The sequence below is a fragment of the Gordionus sp. m RMFG-2023 genome, chromosome 2 (assembly GCF_954871325.1).
Source record: "Gordionus sp. m RMFG-2023 chromosome 2, tfGorSpeb1-WG-v2, whole genome shotgun sequence".
NCBI lineage: Eukaryota > Metazoa > Nematomorpha > Gordioida > Chordodea > Parachordodidae > Gordionus > Gordionus sp. m RMFG-2023.
In genome coordinates, this window is record NC_088776.1 from 32,042,633 (window position 1) to 32,069,908 (window position 27,276).

At 27.3% G+C, this 27,276-nt stretch overlaps 1 protein-coding gene across 2 annotated transcripts in view; it reads right to left on the reverse strand.

Moving 5' to 3' along the window:
• LOC135923818 (metabotropic glutamate receptor 3-like) overlaps positions 1-20,958 on the reverse strand; it is a 36,106-nt gene extending 15,148 nt beyond the window's left edge. For both annotated transcript variants that reach the window (XM_065458771.1, XM_065458770.1), the window contains exon 1: positions 18,849-20,958. In XM_065458771.1, coding sequence (XP_065314843.1) covers positions 18,849-20,934 — 2,086 coding nt within the window. In that variant the 5' untranslated portion in view covers positions 20,935-20,958. The remainder of the gene's footprint in view (positions 1-18,848) is intronic.
• Positions 20,959-27,276: the final 6,318 nt, after the last annotated feature.

The window sequence follows — 27,276 nt, forward strand, 5'->3', positions numbered from 1 at the left end:
CACGGCTACAATAGCGTAAATACAAGGAGCTCTAAAAATGCGTCTGAAGTCGGGCTTGAATCTAAAACTTTTTTTTCAAAAGCCGGCTTTGATTTTTTTTTGACATTTACTATAATATAATTATAAATAAACAATATAAATATTAAAACGTCAATTAGTTTGGGTTCATAGTTCTTTGAAAAAGGTTTGAATATGCTAAGTGATCTAGAATAAGAGTGGTTAAAATATTTTTTTAAGAAAAAGAGATCCGGTGAAAAAAATTATAGGCAAGGCACATTCAAAAGGCAACAAAATGATAGTTTCCAAAATATTTTTAAAATAAGAATCCTATATTAATTGATAAACTCTCCACATTATAAAATAGATAAAATTACATAGCAAAGAATTTTAATGCTTTATATTAATTATATCAAGTTTAAATCACAATTGCATTCGAAGAAATATTTATGCCATATTGCTTTTTCTGTGTTGCATTTGCGATAATGCTTTTATGGTAATACATTAGCTTAATACATTTGAGGTAAATATTTTCGCTACAATGCTATCGTGCTATTAAATTCGTTATAATGCAACCGCGGTAATATTTTCGCGGTAATGCATTCTTTGTATGCAATCACGATAATGTTTACCCAGTAATACATTCGCTCTATTGCATTCACACTAATGTTTTCGCGATGATGCATTCGCGGTAATCTCCACTAAAATGTTTTGCGGTATTTACGTGATACAATTTTTATCATATCTGAATATAAAGTTGAGATGGTGAGCAAATTTAACGTTGAAGAAGATTCAATAACTTTTTCATTGGAATTTGCAGTATTATTTAGAATTTAAACATTTGAGATTAAATACCAAGCTCAAATAAAAAATATTATCAATCATAGGTTTAGCGTTTGCAAGATTGTAGACGATCTTGAAATATTATTTTGTAATAGTGCAAATTCACTGATAAGAGAGCCTTATTGAATTGAGAAATATCATTTCAATTATGATCTTATTTTAGCAGATTTAATTAAATTATGGAGATAAAGCTTATACTGAAATAATAACAAAATCTCAATAATTTTTTATTTCTAGAGATTGATTTTTGAAATTTAAATAATAAAGAAAGGTTTATAATTTTTTATTATATATCTTTTAATTTTATCTAAGTATTAAAAATAATGTCTCCAACGATTCACTAGATATGGCTATCATGCAACTTACTTAACCAGGCATGTAGCCAGAAATTTTCCATGAGGGAATGGCAGATAATTTTTTTTAAATATTAAAACAATCTTTTTTATAACAATAAATATTTATTTGAACTAAACTAATCATCTGGCTCTAGCCGATTTTTAAAAATGACTATATTTTTGCCAGTAAAATATTGCCTAAACCCCCAGAATTCGGTAATAGTTGTCCAAACCTTTATGCCATCTTTTAGCAAAATCTTTAGGTTTGCATAATAATTTTGGATAAAATATTGAGTTAGCCGTTTTTAAAATATCGAGCTGTTTAATAATACTATATCATCATACAACATTTATTAAAACTATCATATATTAATCATCTAACATAAATAATAAAATATTAGAAAAAATACAATATTATAAGAACGAATGTAAATTATGCATATTATATTTAAAAAAATAATATATACATATGAGTAAGGTAATAGGAAAAAAAACCCCCGGAAAAAACCCCCGGAAAAAACCCCCGGAAAAAACTCCCAGGAAAAAAACCCCTTTAAAAAAACCATCGGAAAAAACCTCCGGAAAAAATACCCCGATGAAAAAAAATTAAAAAAAAAAGAAAATCGTTATTTTTTAAAAATTTTCATGTCAATTTTTCTTAAATTTTTTTCTCAATTTATTATTTTCTTCCAATTTTTGGTTAAGTCATTGTTAATCTTTATTTTTTCTAACCTTTTCTCAATTTTTTTCTTCTCAATTTTCACTTAATTTTTTTAGTATAACCTAGTAATAATTAATATTGATAAATAATTTTATAAGCGAATGCCACAATTATTAACAGCTATTAGACTACAAAAAAAAACACAAAATATTTACGAAAAAATATTCGAAGTAATAATGTCTAAATGTCAAGAACGGGATTTATTTCCTGATCCATTATAGATATACATGGATTTCGAAAAGTCTGCTATGAGCGCGGTTAAAACTGTCACTGGTATGATTATTAATATGTTAAATTATTTATATTTATTTTTTCCATTAGGAGATCACATCATAATCAGAGGATACTTTTACCATTTGTGTCAAAGTACCCATAGAAAAATTTAAAAGCTAGTTCTGGAAAGCCAATACAGAATCCATGAAACCCTAAGCTTCTTTTGTGGCATGATGGACAGCTTAGCATTTGTTCCTTTATGTGATATGGGCAAATGGCATTCCTTAGATCGTTTACTCCGAGCAATGGTAAGGATATTCTTGAATATTTCGATAAAGATTACATCAATGGAGTATCAAGGGAGATCAGAAGAAGCAATTCTCAATCCCAGACAGGTCGAATTGGGCCTCGATTTTCTAAAGAAACTTGAATCAGAGCACTCTATCCAACTAATAACTCATAAATAATCAATGCGAAGGTTCGAATCATCGTTTTTCTAATCTGGTTGGGAATAAACACCCATCAATCTGGGTATTGATTTAAAAAAATGAAATGCGAGGGGCTGCCGATGAAACCAAACTTGAACGATGGCGTGTAGGTAGTTGGACACTGAAAACAAAATCGCAGTGCTTAAACAAGAAAAAATGCTGATATTCAAATTGGTACTGGGAAAAAAAATATCCCAGTAAAATAACCCATGTATTACTTATTTTCGTAAAAATTTTTGCTATAGTTGCACTACAATAATATCAGCGGTTTTCATGGTTTATTAATCATTATTTGAAAAATATTGCATATGATAATTGTGTAACTAAATAATTTAATTGTGTAACTAATTTATTTGTATGTTCCAAATCAAAAAAATTGACTGTCGTATTGAATCTAATAATGTATCTGCATCAGATAAAATATTTATTAGAATATTCTGATATTTTCGCAAGGGCCCTCAAAATAGGATATTTAAAAAATTATATAACTTTTTTGAAATTGAAGTACTTATCAATTCATGAAAACCTTTTATTTCTTCAAAAATTTTTTATAAATAATTTGCATATTTTGACTACAGGAGAATTTTTAAATTAACCCCCTCCCCCACTGAATGCCCGACTCTAATTTTAGAGAGAATCTGTTAAGTTCATAAAGTAATAGATTTTTTTGAGGAGATAGATGCAAAATTCTATAACTACTTAATTGAGAATACTTAAGGGAATGAAAGAACCTTGCCATAACTACGAAAACTAAATTCGGGGATTTAATTTTCACTAGTGATTCTCAGCCCAAAATAAATTGTTTAAAATAATATATAATATTTTACGTAACTTATGAAACTCAAAAATTTTTGTTATACCATTCGATTCTGATTTAAATGAAACTATTGAAGCACGTTAGTTTCCCACACCACTAAAACTCAAGGGGGGGGGGGGATTCGCCATTCGCTTAGGAGAGAGTTTCCTGAAGCCAAAGTTTTTTTTTTTTTTTTTTTTTTTTCTCTTTAGCTTTCACCTTTTCTGGTGGTAAGCTCCTTCAACATCTCTCTCCACTTTATGTTATTCGTACAATCTCTTTTATCTATTTTATACTTCTTTATATTGGCTCTAACTTTATGGCCCCATTGAAGTTTTGGCCTTCCTCTTTTACGTTTGCCCATCACTTCCAATCTTTCAACTTTATTTCCTATGTAGTTCATAGGCCTTCTCATTGTGTGCCCATACCACCTAAGTCTGTTTACCATTAACTTAGTCTTAATGGGCACTACCTTTAAACTATTTAGTATTCTTGTACTGCGCACCTTATCCTTTCTTGTTACCCCAGCAATCATCCTCAGCATTCTCATCTCCATAGTTTGTAGACTTCTCTCGTCTGATTCTTTGGTTGGCCATGTTTCCGAACTATATAGAATAGTTGGTTGTACTATGGAACTGTAAATTTTTCCCTTTAATTTGTGTGGGATTCTTTTGTCAAATAGCACTCCAGATAAAGATCTCCACTTTAACCACCCTTGATTAATCTTATTCTTTATCTCTTTTTCTATTGTGCCGTTTGTTTGTATAGTGGAGCCCAAATATTTGCAGCTTTCAATTGCGGATATCTGCCAATCATTTATATCAATACTCTCCGTTTCATCTCCTCCTATCACCATATACTCCGTCTTTTCTCTATTTACTTTTAATCCGTGCGTTTCTAGGATATTTATCCAATTCACTAACCTTTCTTTCATTTCATCCTTGGATTCGGCAAGTATCACAATATCATCTGCAAATATCATATTCCACGGGACTGTTTGAGGTATAGACTGTGCTAATACATCTATTACTGTAATGAAGAGAAGTGGGCTGAGAGCCGACCCTTGATGAACTCCTTCGGCTATTGTAAAGCCTGCTGAAGTACCTGTTGTGCTACGGACCATTGTTGTATGTCCCATATACATATCCTCTATTATTCTTATATATTTTTCGGGAACTTTTTTGTGGCGTAGCGCCCACCAGATAAGTTTTCTTGGGATTCTATCAAAGGCCTTTTCTAGATCGAGAAAGACCATGTGTAGCTTTTTGTTCTTTTCCCTGTATTTTTCACTCATTTGCCTAATTGCATGGATAGCATCGGTTGTTGATCTTCCAGGCATAAAGCCAAACTGTGTCTCTCCTATTTCGATTATATCTCTTAATCTTTTTTCTATTATTTTTTCGTATAGTTTTAGACAGTGTGACATTAGTTTTATGCCCCTGTAATTTTGACAATTGTGTGGATCCCCTTTATTTTTGAAGATAGGAACTAGATAGCTCTGCCTCCATTTTTGGGGGACCTCTTCATTTCCAAGTATTTTATTGTACAGATTTGTGAGGAGATGTATTCCATCATCTCCTAGTGCTTTAAGGCTTTCTATTGGAATATCGTCTGGACCCCTAGCTTTGTTGTTTTTCATATGCTTGAGGCATGTGATTATTTCTTGTTCTGTTATAGGTTGTACAAGGTTCTGACAAGGGGAGTGTTCGTCGAGATGCAATATGTGGGAATTAAAGTTGAGAAGCTCCTGAAAATATTCTTTCCATCTATTCATTATTTCTTTTTCCTTTATTATCAATTTCCCATCTTTATTTTTGATTACTTTCGGAGCTCCGTTTATATCCCTAGAGTTCTTTTCTCGCTGTTTGGCTAATCTGTATATTTTATTTTGCCCTTCTTTGGTATGTAGATCTTCGTACATGTCATCGTATGCCATAGATTTGGCCCTAGCCACCGCCTTTGTAGCTAATCTCTTGGATTTTTTGTATCTTGACTTGTCATCTGCATTTTTGGATTTGTACCATATTTTATAAAGGGCTTTTTTCTCCTGTATAGTGGTTTGTACCTCTTGATTCCACCACCATAGTTCTTTGTGTGATTTGTTGCCTCCTCTTGTCAAGCCTAGCGTCGATTTTGCAGTGTCTATTAATCTGGATGAAAGGTCTGTCCATATTTTTTCACTGACTTGTGAGCAATTTATTGTTTCAATGTTTGCATTGATTGCAAAGGCATCTGTCATTGTTTTTAATTTGCCCCATTTGATGCATGGTTCCAGTTTTATCTTATTTTGAGTGGATTTATTTGAGATTTGTAAATCCATGATTAGTAGCTTGTGTTGCGCGGCGATATCTTCTCCTGGGATGACTTTGCAGTCTATTACATCTTTTAATCTTCTGCGAGAGATTAGCATGTAATCTATCTGTGTTTTCCTAGTACCACTTTCATATGTTATTAAATGACTATCTTTTTTCCTATAGTAGGTGTTGGTTAAGGCAAGGTCGAAGGCTTGCGCAAATTTCAGTACGTGCTCTCCTTCATCATTTCTTTCTCCGTATCCAAAACCACCATGATGCCTTTTGTAGCTATCTCTTGCTTTCCCCACATGCGCATTTAAGTCACCACCAATTATGACTAGGTCATCCTTAGGGATTTCCATTACGGCTTCATCAAGGATAGCTCTAAAGTCATCTTTCTCTTCTTCCTTGCAACCCGTTTGAGGAACATATACTGATAGGATGTGTAGTATTGATTGACCAATGCAGAGTTTTATCTTCATTAGTCTATCAGAGATCCTGTTGACTTCTACAACTGAGGAGGTTAGATCTTGACTGAGGATGATGCCGACACCGTTCCTATTGCTAACAAGTCCATTATAGTACAATTTATACCCATCTCCAATCATCAAAGTCTTCTTCTGTCCTTTCCATTTCGTCTCTTGTATGCACGCTATATCAACTTTTCTCCTGTTCAACATTGATGCCAATTCTCTCGTCTTACCTTTAAGCGTCCCAATATTCAAACTTGCCAGTCTTGTCTTCTTTGCTTTGACCTTTACTTTATTTTTCACAGGATGGAGGTCTACACCCTGCGCGTCGCATGGAGGGAACGCCCTAGCTTTCATATTCATATTTTCATTTGTGTCCTTCATTTTGTTTATTGGACAGGTATCCTTAGCACCCGGCTGTCCAGGCCTGTCGGTGACCGGGGTGTCATCTCTAAGCTCCGAAATTCATCATACCATATGTCTGTACACATCAGTCATCGAAGAAAAACTTGAAAGTTTTTATGGTTCTTACCAGGATTGAACCCGCGTCCTTGTTCATGCTCGTGTTTCCAAGCCTACATCTTACCCATTAGGCCACCCCGGCGATTCCTGAAGCCAAAGTTAATGTAATTAAATATTAATCTATCATATTATTTTATTTAATAAATTTTAAGTTCCAAAAATCTATTGCTAAACTTATTATTAAAAAAATTAACATTCATTGATCATATGCATAAGCCGATTTTTTCCGCCCGGTGTTGACGGTCTTTGCCAAATTTTCCTATTTGATCTGTTATACTTAATAATATTAATTTTACATTCGTACCGCCTAAAAACTTTAGTATTAAATAATGTTTAGATAATTATATTTGTTAAAATAATATTTAAAAAATAAAAATTTGTTAAGGGATATTGGCCACTTTTTTTATGTACACCAGAAGAATCAGATTGGGTATGGTATAGAAGGTTTTGTCGAGGCACTGATAATAACAAAAGAATTAATATATTCAAATTTTCAATTTTCCAATTATGTAATTAGCTGAATAAATATTTGTCTAATTTTGGAAAAAAAACAGGACATATTAATATTTTCACTAGTTATTAAAAACCTTAAAAAAAATTGATTTTAAAATTTATAACTGTGACAAATTAATTTTAAGTTTTTTTTTGAAAAAAGTGTTCCCTGGACATTTTAAAACCATTTTAAACTTTAATATTCTCTTATTTTTATTTGAAAGATCATATCGATTCATTTTGAATTCAAATTTTTTTGATAAAATAATTACAAATACAAAAAATTATAAGAAAATATTTTTTTATAATTTGAAATTTTTATTCTTTCTTTACTATATATATAACACAAAGGAACAAAAATAAATATAAATATGTAAGTATTAGAAGATTTCGATTTTCAATTACATAATGTTTTGAAATTTAAATGAAGATAATTTCAGTGACATGACAATTAATTATATATAAAAAGTTATTAGTTATAAAATTGGTCAGTTACTATACATTTTCATAATCTATATTCGTTGTTGTATTTATTACCAAATATGTTATTGATGATATGTTGTATTCATTCTTCCTTCCTTCCTTCCTTCCTTCCTTCCTTCCTTCCTTCCTTCCTTCCTTCCTTCCTTCCTTCCTTCCTTCCTTCCTTCCTTCCTTCCTTCCTTCCTTCCTTCCTTCCTTCCTTCCTTCCTTCCTTCCTTCCTTCCTTCCTTCCTTCCTTCCTTCCTTCCTTCCTTCCTTCCTATCATAAAATATATCTATTAAGTGAAATTTATGAATTCGGGAGCTTTTAATTTAAATTTAAAATATTTATATGTAATTTATCTAAACTCTGTGTTCCAAATGAACTGATACTATATTTGTTTAAGCAATAAATCTGTAAATTGCAAAAATAACTCAATAAATTTTATAGATTGAGAGAGGGATAAATTATCAATGTTTTTTACAATTTCATTAAATTCTATCAACAGGATTCAAAGTTATGCAAATTAAAAGTTGGACAAACAAAATTAGAACTTTCCAACATGTAAAAATTTACTTTTTTTATTATTAAACTTTACTGTTTGACAAAAGAATGAAAATATCAACATAAATAAATTTGAGTCAAATGTTGTACTAGCAATCGATTGGCGGTAACTTGTTTTTTCTCATTAAAACTGCAACGTACACCCTATCATTCTGCGGATTAACCGGTAGAGTTACTGTAAACAACTTTTCGTCCATGAACCATATGATATGAAATAATCTTTGAGGGTATTTTCATAGAAGTTGTTTGGTACATACCAAATAGGCAATCTTATTTGCATAGGTTAGGTCCTGGGCTTGTTTCTTTTTTAAACATTTAAGATCCAGTTCTTTGTGGATAATCCGATGCATTAAAGTTTGCGAAATACCAGTTTCTCAGGATATTTAACAATTGTCCTATGAGTGCCAGGCCTGTAATTTTGGCTCAATGCAAATGTTTCAACAGAATCATCATCTTCCATAGTACAAGCTTTGCGTGGTCCACTGCCATCATATTGTATTTCAGCTAATCAATCTACCACTTGACTTAACAAAATCAATGAAGGTGGCAACGGGGTTCTCAAATTAACATCCACTGTGATGACACCTTATTGCTTCTTCGCGCTAACTCTTCAGCTTATTATATTTTTTATTACCAAAGGCATACCCTATTATCTTTTCTAATGACGAATTTTTCAGTTATTGATTCCGATGGCTTTTGTTTTCTCACTTTTAATTTTTTTTTTAAATCTAACATTTATCTCAAACAATTATTTCTGAAGTTACTTAAAATCTTCTTAAATAACCTTTTAAACAAAGTCCTAACTCGTAAAGATTCCCCAAATTATTTAAGATATGATGCCAGCCATAAATAACAATACGGATTTAAACTGCAAGGGGGTTATCTGGTTAATTATCAATTAGGATTTGGAATAAAGGGCAAATGTGAAATAGTTTCATATGTCAGTCCTATATATCCAAATTCTCATTCAAATACAATTATTCATACTAAATTTTAAAAACTCTTTTAATAACACATTTCTTAATCATTTTGTAAATTGCTTTTACTCCTATTTCCTGATTAATCAAAATTTTTAAAAACATATTATGACATTAAAACACCTCTTCTATTCTACTACATGTCAGAAAGAATTTAAGAGAAGGACCCTCTTGGACCTTTTATATTGCCTAAATATTTATGACCATGTTCATGATCTTAAATCTAAATATAATTTATATCTAAATATTTGATACCTTGACATAGAACAATCTGTGTGCCTCTACTTAAAATGATCAAAATTTTAATTTTGAGGCTCATTCTAATAATTAGAACCCATCCGTGATAAGTTTAACATTGAAATCTGATTCCTAGATAAGAACCCTATAGATTTACAAGATTACTAATGTATAGACCTTAATAACCTATCCCTATCAGAACCTTATCAAATATTCCCCCACCTGAGTAATCATTAATTAAAATTTTTAATTAGTATGTATCAAATATTAAAAATACTTCAGCTCACTAGAACCTTTACATCATTTAAAGATTCTAATATATCCTAAAATATATTTTTTCGGCTGATCCTCCTTCTTTTATTAAAATTTTAAAACATTATTAGAGAAAATATTTAATCTAAATTAGCTCAAATATAAAAATATGAAGGGTTGGCATAATCTTAATATCGGCTTATACTTTTCCCATTTCCTCTTTCCTCCCGTTTAATAAATATTTCATTAATAACCAGCTTTATTTTCACAAATTATAACTTACCAGAGCTAGCCCTATCAATGTGGTAAGATCATTTCTCCCAAAACAGGTTTTCTTGTAGTGGTGATACATAAAAATATATTTATATCTTTAATATCTAACTCTTTTCCAAATGACATAAATTTAGCATCAAAAGCCATGGTCGATGGTAACACACTATTTCGATCAATAAATTAATGTGTCTTCTCTTAGAAAAAAGCTCATATTCTCATTATTTTAAATCCAACCTTTCATGTTTAAGACCTGATTGCTTGACAACTATTCCTTTAGGCATGTGTGAATCTCTAATTTGGGATTAAGACATGCATCTTAGCCAGGGTTGCCATGCCTCCCCCCATCAGTGGGAGTCTCCCACAATTTTTTAGTTTACCCACATACATCTCACTCCCACAAAACTCCCACAATTCGAAATCTCCCACAATCTCCCACAAAAATCTCCCACAATTTTTTAATTTCTCCCACAATTTTTTTTTAGCATTTTAATGTTTTTAATATATAAATAATAATTTTGAGAAACAGTATTTGATTATTTTTATATTTTTAAAATAAATTTTAAATATTTATTCGAAAAATATGTCTAGTTCTTTTATTTTATTTTTCCGCTAATTTTAAATTCTCCATCCAATCCAATCCATTCGACATTTTCAAAATTTGAAGTTAGAATAGTATGTATAATTATTATAAATATATTTTAAATTTCTAGATTCTATAATTGCAGTGCTCCACTCAACATTTTCATAGAAGAATAGAACTTTTAGAAGTGGATTACTTTGGTATTTCTGCAGCATAATTTAGTGAGCCTTTATTAAATTATATTCTTCTGATTGCAACTGCATATTAACAGCATATAGTAGATTTCCTATATGTAAAATTCCTAAATATACTTCTGCCATTTATTTTTGAAATTTTTTTTCAAATAGGACAGCTTTTATAATCTATTTATTTTTTAAAGGTTTGTAAAATTTTAAAATTCTACGATGGCGCGTATTAGGAGGAACCTGTCAACCAACATTATGCTGACTCAATTCTGTAAATACACTATGGTTTTTGCCAAATTCACTGAGGAATTATCAGATCAGAAAGCTGCCATGCAATTCATTGGTAATGCCAAATCTGCCATATTTACCATTATATATGGTTAGCTATGTCTTTGGATATTTCATATCTGGAGAAAATTTTTTTAATAGTTTTATTGAAATGACATTAATTTTGTTGAAATAGGGGAGGATCAAGGGAAATGTTTTGATATCTCCTTATTAGATGCATCTGTTAGAATTGCATATGTTTGCACATCTTTCAAATCGTCAAGAATTGACCTTCTGGATTTATATTCTAAAACATTGTTGATAGCCTTGCTCATTTTGTGTTCTACAAAGTATACTTTTCATTTATATTAGTTGTTAAATATTATGGGGAAAGATTCTACCAACATTGAGATGTTGAGTAACTCTCTGAATGTTGTACTGCATGATAGGTATTTACCATTTCCGCAACTGTAGTTGCATCTATATTATTTCTAATTTTTGAAGAATATTTTTGTTTTGCAATAGATGTTGATAGAATTCCCTGTACTGATTTATGCTTTGAAGATTTTTGATACCTCAAAATATCATATTCCCTTCCCCTATTGTATTAACTAAATACTGTAGAACAACTTCCCCGCACTGATTATAAATATTTTTTACATTGTAAATTTAAAATTGTTTGTTTTTTTATAAAATCTTATTTATACATTTATTTTTTTACATTGTAAAATTACAATTTTTTTATAAAATTTTATCTTGTTTACATTCTTTTGTAATTAAAAAAGATCGTTGGTTATTATTTTTAAACAAAATTAATATATTATAATAAATATGTTATTTTAATAATTAAGATAGTACTCTAAGAAATTTTGTGTCGTACAGTAATTACCTATTTTGAAAAATAGTTGCGTATTTTATTTTGGAAAATAGTTGGATATTTTATTTTGAAAAATAGTTGGCTATTTTATTTTGAAAAATAGTTGGCTATTTTATTTTGAAAAATAGTTGGCTATTTTATTCTAAAGAGTTACCTATTTTATTTTGAAAAAGAGTTGGAAATTTTATTTTGAAAAATAGTTGGCTATTTTATTTTGAAAAATAGTTGGCTCTTTTATTTTGAAAAATAGTTTGCTATTTTATTTTGAAAAATAGTTGGCTATTTTATTTTGAAAAATAGTTGGCTATTTTATTTTGAAAAATAGTTGGCTATTTTATTTTGAAAAATAGTTGGCTATTTTATTTTGAAAAATAGTTGGCTATTTTATTTTGGAAAAAGTTAGCTATTTTATTTTATAAATAGTTGGCTATTTTATTTTGAATTATTTTAGATTAGATTTTATATTTATAAAAAATAATAAGCGGATAACTAAGTCAATTCTAAATCCCGGCCGCAGGCCTTTGCGGAGCTTCGGCCCGCAAAAAAATTTTTTTTTAGCAATTTCTCCCACAATTTATATATTTCTCCCACAAAATACGTAATTTCTCCCACAATTTGAAAATTTTGACCTGGCAACCCTGATCTTAGCCTTCCCACTATCCAATATTAGCAGCAACCTGGTCCCCTTAGCCAAGGCCAAAATAATATTAAATATAAAAAGCTTGACAACTTTATATTTTTCCCAACAACGAATAACGGACAATTCGCATCCATCATATTAAATTTTTTTTAAATTTAGCATATAAAATTGCAAATGCTTGAACCAAGGAATTCTCACTTAGGTAGAAAAAGCAATTAGAATTTTTTTAAATGGAGTTATTGTTCCTTTGTGGACCAAATTACATTTTTCTTAATTCTTTTTTTAGCTTTTAATCTGTTAATTTTTATTTTTTCATATAACTAATTATGTTTATTTCTTTTAATATATCTTTTCTATAGTATTTTACAAGTGGATTATACAAAATTCCCCATATTGATATATAATTAAAATGAACTTGATATTGAAAAAAGTTCTCAAAATTCAAAAGCAAAGAAAGATAATTAACATATAGATAGAAAAATGGTTTATACTTATCAAACAAAATAAAGAATTATAATATGTTTGATATAATTTCAATTAAATTTTTTTTATTATTTCTTTATTTTATCTAACATTTTAATCTTGCGTAAAAATTTATTGTTTAGAATTGCCTAAAAATTTTTCAAGGAAAGATTTCCACTATATTACCCTAAAAATAAAGTATAAATAAATCTATCTTAATCCACGTGAATTATAAAGATAAAATTCTATAAATGTTAATTAGTCCGTTTCAATAATTAAATGTAAAGAGTTCATGAGAACGTATATGCTAGATAATATTTGCTATTCATAAAAATGTCGGGTCAAACTTAGGAAATTGATAAATGAGAACTGAGAGTTCCTTAATTAATAATTAATACTTTATTAATATATTCAAGGTCAGAAATTAAACTTTTTTTATTCATTAGCATCAATGTTATTTTTAAATAACACATGATGGGTGCTAGTCATTGGCGTAACCAAATAAGAGTGAATAAAGAGGGAAATTTCCCCCTTAACAAAATCTGACAGTTTTTATAAATGTTATTTTTAATCAGAAATGTCATTTTTAAACAGTAAAAATTATCTCCTACTCCCACCCCCCCCCCTACACAACAAAAAAATGTGTAAAATAGTAAAATATTTTATTATGAACAATATTATTTAAAAATCAAGTTAATAATTTTTTTAAATTTTAAAAGCTTTTTTTAAAAAAAATTAATCTAGAACCAAAAAAATGGAATCCGGTTAGACTAAAGGCCAATAAAAAAACCTACCTAAACCCCTAACCCTGCTAAATTTTTGGTATTTTCATGGGGCATTAAATAGGTCTTGGTAGATGAGGGCTTAATTTTAAATTCTTCCTTAGTGGAATAAAGAAAATTGGCACTCATTTTAAACCAATCTTAAATGTATAATATTCAATTATTACCCATAATTTTTTATCCGGTCGAATACCAAGTTGCTTAAATTCTTCCAAGTGGAAAAAGTTGTTACTTTCAAACTCAAATTACACTCAAAGGTTAAATTTTATAATAGTGTTCTACTATCCTAAACTATTTATCCGGTATAAAACCATATTTATTTTCTTTGTATTGGAACCAAGGACCCGAAACAATGACATTTTTGCGTTCCCGTTTCGTTCCAGTTCCGGTCAAAAATTGTCCCGTTCCGGTTTCGTTACAGCCTAAGGAATGTTCCTAGAAAAATATCTAAATATTTTTTTAAATCTACAATTTATGAAGCAATAATATATTTTCTAAAAGATTATCATTTATATTTCTTTGTGGTGTTAATATAAATTTGAATGCCGAATACAACGTTCAACACTTACCCAGCTACATGGAGCTGCTAATATGTTTTGGGCCAATTCATTTAGGATAGGATTGTTTTTTTTATTGGATTCCCAGTATTCTTTAAATTTTTTACTACTTGTTTGCTAATTGTTATCCCTTTGCTAATATTGTATAGTTTAATAGGATTAATGATTATTTTCTATTATTAAAAATTATAAAAGAAAAAAGGAACTATATATATGCGCCTGTTAGATGGAATGAAAAATTTTATTTTTTTAATTATAAAAATAAATAAGAAATTTATATATGTTTTTAGGAACGTTTCGGGACCGTTCTGAAAAGGTTTAGGAATACATGTTCCGGTTCCGTTCCGATCCCAATCAAAGTTCCATTCCCGGAACTTTTTATTCCATGTTATTGATTGGAACTAACAATTTTAACTACTCTCAAAATTTTTATAATGCTAGTCAACTACCCAGAACTTTTTATCTGATTAAATCCGTATTGTTAAAAAAAATTCAACATTTTAAAATAACAAAGACCACCTTGCGGCCAGAAAATTATAACCAAATAAATTATAAAGGTACTTTTCATATTTTGTTTATTATTATTATAAACTAAAATAATAAATTAAAAGAACTTTATATTTTTTAATTGAGTCATAGCTCCTATATATAAGATAAAACGACTTATCATTTTTTAATTCAGTCATATTTGACGCTTGCATTTGAATGAATAAATGAATCTTAATGAATGTATTCTAGTCTTTGTTTTAATGTATTAAAGTAAATCATATTAATTTTCAGTTGATTCTTCATATCTCATTTATCACATAATTAATAAAATGTTTAATAGCAACCATTATTCTGCTTTGAATAAATTATTACATTACAATTATTTCTGAATTTATAAAAAAAAATAGTATAATAATGGGTCAAATCCTATGCTAATCTAATCTATATAATAGCATCATATTTGCAATAAAATTTTTCCCTAATAGATTATTAAGAGATCGATATCTTTGCTCTCAAATTCCATCATTAGGACTCAACTAATCAAGAATATGACCAAACTTGCCAAAAAGTAATCAGACTTGTTGGCCATTTAATCCAACATAAACCAATGATTGTTATAACAAAAACTGGTAGAGGTGATCATACTGAACTAATGTAAAGTCAAATACTTATATTTGATATTAACTAAATAATATTGTTTTAATACCAAAATCAAAAAACCAATATTCATAAAATATTATTTCTTATAAATATAAATTTATGATTTATTTTGTGGGTCTGAATATATTGGAAATTATCTAGTTTAAACATATTGTGAGAAATTTAGGAGCAATATTATAAAAGAGCAACATCGGCCATATTTTGGTGTAATATTACTTTTAAATTAACTCGTTTTAAGGTATATAAGTAAAATTTTAATATTTACACATGATTTTCATAAATCACGGAAAAAATTTAACGCAACAAATAAGTTAAGTTCAATGTTAACCATTTACCGCTTTTCCTATAATAAAATTTCAAAATCTCTGAGCATTTTAATGAAAGTTGAAGACCAGATGAAAATAAGACCATAATATATTAAACCAAAAACCATACTAAATATCTATAATAAAAGCCATATTTTTTAAATCAGTTTTTTAAATTCTTTAGCTATACCCCAGTTTACTGATCATGATTTAAAAACTTGATAATAATTCAAAGTTATATTTTAAAAACTAAATCTAAAGAAGAACACAATTCACCGGTACCCAAAATATTAATTTCCTATAAATCGGTTTCAATAGAATATTTTCCAGCCAAATTCAGAAATATTCTCGCTAACAAAACTTAGCAACTAACATAAATAATATAAACATTATTCAATCGTGGAAAGAACTCTTAAATTTCTAATTATCTCTTACATCTTAGCAATAAGATTAAATCTTTCATGAACCTAATTATAATCGAATTTTGGCAATAAAAATAAAACATAGTTTTATGTTTGTCATTATTTTCTATCAGAAACTCTGATTATGAGAGCACAAAATACGTAAACAACATTTTTTATATTTTGTTCTCATTCTATTCGTACATTAAACAAAATAATAAAAAAATATCATTACCTATTTTTTATCATTCTTTCAAACAAATTATTTCCATTTAAAATGAGCATTTATTAAATAATATAATTTTTTACAATATAAACTTAATAATTATTCAATAAAAATCAGCTGAATGCTTATAAAGTTATTTTAAAATTTCCTAAATAAATTTATTTGCTTTAAATAATTGTGCATCATAGGTTTTCCATAAAAATAATCAAAATAATTTTAAAAAAGTTAATTTATAGCTAAATATTTAATATTTAATATATAAAAATTTTATTGTGGTTTTAATAATTAATGGACGTCATGGCTTTCATAGACGTGTTTTACATTGAATTTAAAAAAAATATATAAATATATCGGCGCTAATGCGATACTTAATTTTGAATCTTATTTATTGCAAGTTAATTTCTAATCGCGAACAATATAATAATGAATACAATTTTCAATGTAAAATTATTCCATAAAAATAAAAATTCCCTCTTTGTTTTCAAATTATTAATTAAATACAGTGTTATGCAGATTTAATTCAAAATATTTCTATATTAATTTATTTATTTGGAAATAATATTATTTGACTTGCATTAAAATAACATATTTATATATTCTTATCAATTTTTACAAGTTAAATCATTTTATTTACAAAGGAATTTAAAAATGTGAAAATGTTTTTCATTGATGTACACTTTAAATGTATGCATCGTATCTAGGTATTATTACATGTCTTTGCAATTATTTATATATTCCTTATTTAGTTAATTTTCTTTTTCACCATTCATTTAAAAAAATATTTACAAAAACTAAATATGTTCCCCAAGTTCCAACTAATTATGCACATGCTATTACATTTTTTAATTAATATTTTTTATAAAAATGAATATAAATTCCTTTAAATGTTTTCAAGATGGCATAGTGATGGTCTTTTTAAAAAAATATAATTATTTGATGTCATTCTTTCAAACCTCGTTCATTAAAAGAATTTGATTCTATAATACTTTCCAAATCTTTATATGCAATTGTATCCTCGCAAAAAATAAGAATATCTGAGTATTCTTTTCTATTACTTTTTATACAAAAATAAGTTTATAGATATTCTTTTTATTTAAATTTTTTTAGTGTATTTCGAGTATTTTATAATATATTTTTATGCAATACCATTGAAGCATAAAATTATTTTAAAAAAATTTATTTATTTACAAATTTTTAACAATTTTATATATTTCAGCTGATTTTTATTGAATAAATTATAAATAAAAAATTATATTTTATAATAAATGTTCGTTTTAAATAAAAATTTGTTCGGAAAAAATGTAAAAATAGGGGAAATGACATATTTTTTAATATTTTTTTCTATGATGTTCAAATTGAATGAAACCAAAATATAAAAATGTTGTTTATGTATTTTGCATTCTTATAATTAGAGTCCTCTGTTCTAAAGCAACGGTAAACCCTGTATATAAAAATTTAAAAAAATTAAATGACATGTCGGATCTTCATTTAACACTAACACCCTTGCTCAGAGTTTTGTTATCACAGTTATTTATTTATTTACTTTACGAAATTTAGTTATTTATTTGCAATTTAAAGTAGTTGCTTTAGTTTAATAAATATTTCAAATTTTTTTTTAAAATTACAAAAATAAACATGTTATTCTAAGTGACTAGCATAAACGTGGTTTCTATATGCACAAATCTACTTAAAAATAGTATTGTAAAAAGGGCTAAAATTTTAGAATTTTATAGATAAGCAGAATCAATGTCTATTTAATACTAATTCTAAACTTTATCCGATCTTATTGAAATTTTAAGACTTCATCAAAACATTTAGAACAAACTTTTCCGATTTATGCGAAATATTTATTCAAAGTTTTTGACACAATTTTGAATATTTATTTAAAAAACAATAAAACTAAATTAGATAAAATTGTATTTTATTGATTTCTTAAAATTTAAGGCCTAACGTAAAAATTTATGATTAAAATAAAATTAATACTAATAATAAATTTTATCTTTTTTTTATTAGCTTTATTGTATTTTCATTTTAAAAAACTGCAAAATTATAATCCTCCTTAAAAGTTTAAGTTTTTAAAAATGTGTCCATTGTTCACAACTATTTAAAAATAACTTACTTTTTAAATAAAAATGTTAAGCTTCCAATATTTGAGATCATAAATTATAAATGGAAATATTAATTTGATTTTGAATTTTAAATTAGCTGTTTTAAATAAAAAATATATTGTATATTTATGTATACAAAGAGTTGGATGGTAACAATAATGTTAGTTAATAAAATTATAACTTCCAGTTGTAAAATATTTAAAAAAAGTAATAATAAGACATCATTCTTTGTGAATAAAGGGTATGTTAAGCATTTTAAATAAATCTTTCGCATTATTATTTTTAAGTTTGTTTATTACTTTACATTAACTTATTCCTTCACTGACTAACTGTTATATTTAAAATATTTGAAAAATATATATTCTAATAAACTTATGAAAGACATATTAAGAATATATCCCTTGAAAAGCTCGGCTCCATCCATTTTTTTCAATTCCTTGCAAGCTCCCCTCTTTCTACGACATCTATCTTGTTGAAATTTGTGCAGTGCGTGAGCCATGGCATAAACAGCATCAATAATAAATTGAGTTTTTCCTTCTTGCATATAATTGGAGTCATCGATGACTTGATTCCAATCACAAATTTTTCTCATTCGAATATTTTTAACAGTCGATTCTGTGTTTTGAAATAATCCTACACTTGGAATATTAGTTAGAGCTCTTTTTATTTTTTGCAATACACCTTTAAATTTTTGTATACATAGAAATCGCTTAGGAAATTTATGACATTCGGATAATATATTTATTAATGGTAAATGCATTTTTGAGGAATCGATATTGCCTGATATGTATGATTGTCTCATATTAGAGCCCTCTTTTTTTAAATCTTTGATATTTAGAAGATATAGTTGCGATTTGTAAAAGCTCAGCAAAGAATTTTGAATAGGTTTACTCTCGAAATTGCTCTTATTTGAAGTTTTATTCAAAAAATTATATCTAGATAATAACGCAAATGAATGCTTCACATTTAGCTTATCATTGTAAAGGATCTCTCTTTTTATCTTTGTTTGATTAATACTATAATAGGAATTTTTAAGATCTAAATCACAATTAAACTGTTGCTCCCAAAATTCAATTAGCCAAGGTGCCCCACTTCTCCATATTTTATCAACAGCTTTGAAGTTAGATGGGTGTAGTCTTTTAAAATAAGTATCAAACCCTGGAATTCGGTTTGATTGTAGTTCTATAGTTATAGCCCCATGAGCAACCTCCTCCCTGCCTCTAACAACCAATTCTTCACGTCCCCATCCATCTCCGGATATCAAAACAAAATCGTTTTTAAGCTGAGATCTTTTCATGGCCTTTAAAAAATCTGCCGCATCTTCAATTTTTAAGAATAGAATTATAACTTTAGCGTTGGGCTTCTCGTTTAAGCTTTTGAGAATGATATCAAAATCGATTGGTTTTGCATTCATGGGTATTTTGACCGGTACGGCTACACATATGTTTTTCTTTTTTGCTTCAGCATTAAATGAATCTATACCTGATTCCCCATAATCTCCCTGACTAGCGACAGTCGAAACATACGTCCAGCCTAACATGACGGATATATCAACCATAGCCCGAGCCTGATATTGATCGGGAGGTACTGTTCTAGCAAAATAATCATAACGAGATTTATCACTCAGTACACTGCTCGTCGAGGCATAACTTATTTGGGGAATTTTAAAGAGCCTCAACAAATTCGCCACTTGAATGCTAACCCCACTATACGAGCCCCCAATGACACCCAGCACTGGCGTTGGTAATTTTTTATATCTGGGTGCCGATCCATCAGTGCATATCAAATTTCCACCTACTAGGGAGTTAGCTTCGTCGCCTTCCTCTCCAAATTCATCCTCAGAAGTAAATCGGGAATCATTATGGCGCTCACTCATGTTACTAATTATGATTTTACTTGAAATAATATCCTTTCCAGAACCTGGTAAATTGTGTAACGACTGTTTATCAATCTGGATATTGCTAGTATTTGTTGATGACACGTTTTTACTTTTATCTAGATGTTGTCTGCCTACCTCAGCTGCCTGAGTCTCTAATAAGCTCATTTTGACCCGTACAAATTCGAGAGATTGATTCAAGGCATAATTCTCTCTGGCGCAGGTATCGAGTATGTTGACGCCCAATTTAATGCCAGGCAATAGGTTTGTGTCATTATTAATCAATTCTACTGCATAGAGCATGGCCATAAACCTTTGTATCCCCCTTTCTACATTTATGTTTCCACAGGGAGCCTCATCGTTGCCTTTGAGATGAATTGGGAAAAGTCCTCCAAGGATAATGTCACCTGGATATTTTAAGGCAACGGCTTCCGCCATAAATATATTGAAATACAACATCTTTTCATTTATGTCACGAAGTAAACTAATGAATCTGTCTAAGTATTGATAAACTGTTGACATAGAATTCGACATAGGACCAGGAAGTATAGCGAAAAATATCATAATTGTCATAATTAACATTATAAATATTATAGTATTGAAAATAAGGAGATAAGAAATACGATTTTTGTAAACGCGTTCCCTAAAAGGAATATTATAAAAACAAGTCATATTTGCTGGGCATCTATTAATAAAATTAGTCCATAACTAGATTTAGTGGGGCATCTAAGATCTGAAATAAATTTTAAATCATATATTAATATAGTTATTAAATCTTCCCAAAAAGTGAGGTTTATTAAAAGACATTTAGTAATAATCTAATTTTTCTACAGTTTAAAAAAAATATAATCCTAAAAATATGCCTACATATAACTATATATAACTAAATAATAAATACATTTTCAATTTTATTATCATTTATAATGAGACCTAAGAATTATTTGTTTACCACACAAAAAAATTACATAAAAATTTTTTAAAAAATTGAAATATAATTTTTTTACATATTTTTTTACATATTTTTTTAATAAATTTGATTGATTAAAATGTTATACAAAACAATAATAATTGTAATTTTAGATGATTCATGAATAGATAATTTAAGTGCATATTAAATTTATAGTTATTATTGATGAACTTAATTACCTGTCTAATTGGATTCATTTAGCATTCAATTAAATGTTAGTTTTATCCGACAATATAAAGATATTTTGTCCAAACCTGAAAATTCATTATTTCATAATATTATGTAAATGAAATTTTTACGTTTTGTTACACTTGTAAATGTTTTATAAATGCAAATTTTTTTCGGAAATTTTTAACTTTTATTTTTTTAATAATAATAGAATCTGAATGAAAATAAAATGAGAAATCAATAAGGATAAAATTATATAAAAATTTGCTTTGCATAAAATTGAGAAGAAATAACATTAAGATATAATATATAGATGTAAAATATTAATAACGTAATAAATACACTAGTTCATGAAAAGGGAATTTTTTTCTAATTCATAGACTAAAAAAGATAAGTTCATATTAAAATCTATATTAAAAAAATTAAATTGTGAGGTTTACGAAAAAAATTTCTTTATAGATCAATATAAAATGTATTCGAGTTTTTTATACATCATTCTTTCAAATTAGTCTTTCTTACTGCCTATTATAATGAACCAATTATTCAAGGTCCAAAGTTCTGTTAAGAATGATGAAAACCTATCTAATTAGTTATTTTTTATACTTTTTAAAGAATTTTATAACAGTTTTAATTTTTAAATTTACATTTCGCTCAGTATGCAACATAATAGGGCCCCACCGATCTAAATCTAAAACCGAACCTAACCGGGATTTATCAATTTTAAAAAATAATTAGAAAAAAAATTTTGAAAAAGTCTGCTGCCATATTTTTAAGATGATTAAATTTTAAAACTAATTCATATATGCAAAATGGACTTTTGAGATGGATGTATTTAGTTAAAATAATTTCAATTTCAAAATAAATTAATTTTATATATTGGTTATGGTACAATTCTATTTTTTGAATTAAGTTCATTTTTTATTTTTTTAAAAAAAAGTTAAGTTTCTAATGTTTAAAAAAATTTACTATCTGTATATTTATACCAATATTTTGTAATCAATCCAGACAATTTTATTATGTCTCTTCATAATTTAAAGATTCCTAAATTTTATTTATATTTAAAAAAATCATTGAATATTATTTCAAAAAAATTAACGGCTTAATTCCTAACGGTTACTCTATTCTTTATTTAATGGCTATAAGAATTTATTATAAAAATAAGAGCTTTAAATACAGTCATGTATAAGAATACTTTGTTTTTAAATAGGAAAAATCGAAGTTTAGATATTATATATACTTATAGATTATTTAAGATTAAGATGGATTAGAAGAAGAAAAAATTAAATAGCAATATAATGTTGATATTATACTTAAGTTAATATATTTTACATATTCTACTATTAGTTTTCACATGACCTATATTTTAGATAATATATATTATATTCCATTTATAAGGATATTAGAGTATGACAGTTTTTGATTATTCATATAGTAAAATATTTAATTTTAAAAGTCTATTATATATATAGGCAACCTTCGATTATCTTTAGAATATTCGCGAAAAGAACTGATTTGGGCATCATGATTCATGAGCCATGAGCGACAAAAATATTTTGCTAAAATTTTTACAAATCTAAAATAAATTGATAAACAAGGCAGAACAAATTCAATAAAGTCGTAAAACTTAAGATGCTCTTCTATCAGCTAAGTAATATTTTGCCTGGGGAAAATAATTGTGTTCCAAATTGGAGTAAGCTTGAGGTTATAATATTTGTATACAATTTTACTTTTTTAACATAATATTAATTTATTAATGTTTAAACTTACTTATTAACAATGTATAATTAATAGAAGTCTCATAAACTATACATTAATTTAATAGGAAAAAATTGGAAGATATTATACAACACTAAGAGATCTTATGTTTTAAAAAGAATCTTTAAAATATTGACTAAGTAAAGTTGTTTAAATTAACAAATAAAAACTGAATCTTGATGCTCAAATTAGAAGTTTCTATATAACATATCATTTACACTATTCTATAGAGTAATAATATATATGTTACATATATGTAGAATCTTTAATATATAAAAATAATACAATGTTGAAAAAAAGGCAACTTAATATGATTTATAATATATTATTATATGTATTTATCATTATTTATTTTATAAATTAAATTCAATCTATTCGTAATGTAACAGTAATTTTTCAATAATAGAAAACAATATAAGCTAAGGAGTACTATTTTAGTGAGGGAAAAGATATCAAAGATTAAATATTATATGAATTTGGCGGTTCCTAAGTTCGTTTTATTTTTAAAAACGTATTTCTGTTTACACCAGTTTATTCAGAATATGAACTAGAACACTTTTGTTTGCTATAACTGTGTACTAGGTAATTTTTTGAAAAAGCTTAATAACCATGCAAAACTCTTTATTTAATGTGCCTTATTTTTCTTAATATATGTTTATAAAAATAGAGTGAAAATTGGGCAGTAAATAGCAGAGTTGTTTGGTAGCTATAGCTAATAGCGGCTACTTTTTTGTAATTATTTAATTTTTTAGCGCGCTACTTTTTTTGAAAGTAGCTAAGTAGCTGCTACTTCGCTACTTTTAAAAAATATAATGAAGGTAAGTATAAACATGAAAATTTAAATATAATATCATGATTATAATTTTTATGATTTATTATTTAATTTTGAAATTAAAATATAACTTCAATTTGTAATTTATATTTTCATTTGTGTTATAAACCTAAATCATGGGTTAATAATTTAAAATGTCATCGCCTATGGATATCCAAATCGTTGTAAGTGATTCAAACAATGATATTAATGAAATGGAGTTACCATGGGAAGAAAATGTTCTTAATAGCTATAAAACAAATTTCCCATTCCCTAGATTTGAAATTTTTTTAAATAAATATATAACCAAAACTGGTTTCAAATTTATTTGTTTAAAATGTAAAAAAAAATATTTCCCCAAATCAATCCTGTAGCTATAACCTCAAGAAACACCTAAAGGTAAATTGTCATTTTTACATTCTAATAATATTTATTTTATAAGTTCATGAGTTTTAAGGAAATGGAGAAACATCTAAATAATTTTATAGGCGACTCTACATCCAAAAAGACTAATTCAATTCAAACCAAATTAATTAATAATGCAAATGACAATCAGAAATCGGCTGATAAAGTTATTGTTGATTTTATAATTTATACAGTTCAGCCAATGTCCTTAGTTGATAATCCATCATTTACCATGATGATTAAAACTCTATCCCCCTGTTACAACAATTTTATGCCGCCAGACACTAATGAATAAAATAGCAGATAACTTTAAAATGATGAAAGATGCTCTAATAGTTGAGTTATCAGAGATATCATATATATGAACCACGGGAGATAGTTGAAAACATAACAGAAGGTAAAAACTTATTTATATTTATAAATTGATCTGATTAAATATTTTTGAGCTTAATTGGGAATCACAGGCCATTGATTAGACCCTAGAACTTTAAAAAGAAGATCTGTGGCATTAGCCCTCAAAATGATAATAGGATGCCAGACATACGATGTACTTGCAAATAAAATTATTGATAATCTATCTTTTTTTTAAAAAAATAATTTTATTAAAACTTTTATTAATATATGTATATAAGATTAAATACGACCTTACCCTCAAGTGCTAGTGTCGAGAGATTATTTAATCAGGCAAAACTTATACTTTCTGATCGTCGCTTTAGACTTGGGGATGATAATATTGAAATGATTTTATTATTAAAATGCAACAATTTACCATAAATATTTATTTTTATTACATAAATTTTTTTATAATTAAAACTAACTATATTTTAATATTTATAAATGTTGATTTTTATATACTATACAATAACATTATAAGCAAAAAATAAAAAATTTGTTTGTAAATTTTTTTTATAAAAAGTAGCTAAAGCTACTTTAAATAAATAGTAGCTAATAACGAGCTACTTTTTTTGACAAATAGCGATCGCGGTAGCGCGCTACTTTTTTTAACAAATTACGATAGCGGTAGCGCGCTACTTTTAAAAGTAGCGTTTAACAACTCTGGTAAGTATGTATTTAAAAGAATTATAATGGTAATGATCTGTGTAGAAATAAGTGCAATCTTTGAAATAATTTATTTAAGGAAAGAGAAAAAAAATGGTCTGATGACTTTCTATAAACTGACTTTTAAAAAATAGTTTTAAATTTAAGCTTTTATAAATATTCTTATATCCAATAAAGAGCGCAGGACTTGTTTACATAGCATTTTGATTATTTCTTAGGCCGAAATTTATTTGCTATTCGAAAGTTCAGGTCTCTTTTATAAAGTTAATTTTGATCAACTAGCATAAAAATTATACATATTTTAATTTAAAAAATTACCATATCAGTTGGCTGACATTGTAAGAATTCCATATTTAAGAATTATTTTGCTTGTTTAGTCTATGCCCATTAAATTTTATAATTATCTTAAAATATTTCATTAAATACAATATGATTGTTAATATTGTGGGAATTCATTATTATTTAAGGAGATACTTCTTTTTTAATGAATCCGGGGTATGGCTTAGCAAGAAGATTAGATAGGACAAGAGATAGATAGATGATACTAAGCTATTTTATAATAGATACAGTTAGCCTTATATATCAAAATTATGGTTGAATGAAGCTATGTTTGAAACAACTAAAGTCTCAACTTGACACTTTCACTCTTAATATATGACTATGACATAATTATTAATCCTTGTGTTCTTCCCTCGCATTAAAACTCGTTTTCTAAAAAAAATGGAGACCTTGATTATTATTATTTAAAAAATTAATAAACGGATATAAGGCGTGCGACAGTGAGTGGTTATCATAAATATGGATTAATTTTTAAATGGGGATCTTCTTTGAGAAAAAACACCTGTCTTTTTAACACAAGGCGGATAAGAAATTATGGAGTGCCGTGGTTGACAATAAATCAGTGGAGATATGCCTAATCGAATATGTTAATTAGTGCGCAGATAATTTGCTTATGAGTAGCTAATTGAAAGTGTTATGGCTAAAGTAAGAATATTTAAGTATGATTTGATTATGAACCTATTAGCCCAAATATCATGCTGATATTTATATAGGAAAATATTTTTATGAGGAGGGAAGTATTTGGGAATATTTTGAATTTAGAGAAGATATATAAAATTTTATTAGGAACATCTTAGAATTCAGCTTGTTGTGATAATTTAAGGGACGAAATAGGTTTTATCACCCGGCCTAGGTAAAATAACGTTATTATTAGTGTACCAGCTTTGGATCGTCAGGATTAACTAAATCTTAAATAAATGTTAGCCCAATAATTTTATACCAATTGCTTTTGAGAAAAATTGGAATGAATAATATATTAATGTAATTGTTTATCTATATAAACATTTATATAATTTTTTTTATTAAAAACTAGACATCATATTAATATAGCTTAAAATTATCAGGTTAAAAATTATATTAAAAAATTTCAATTATTTTAAAAAATTTTATTTATTTCTTAATAAATAATTGTTGTCATGATGGCATAGATCCGTTGATGGATAAGAAGTTAGATCTGTATTTTTCTAGAAATTTTATCTGACTGTGATAAAATTTTCCCTAAGGTCACCGTGTTAGTAGTAAGTTTTATTCCTAAAGTTTTTAGGAAAAGTGATATTTCATTGCAAAAGTTCCACAGTGAAATTTTTCCGAATAAATTTTTTTAAATGTATAAATATTATTTTTAAAAAAATCAGTCCTAAGGCCTTTAAAGGGTTGGCCTATAATCTCACAATAAATTTAATGGAGGTAAGCTACCCAA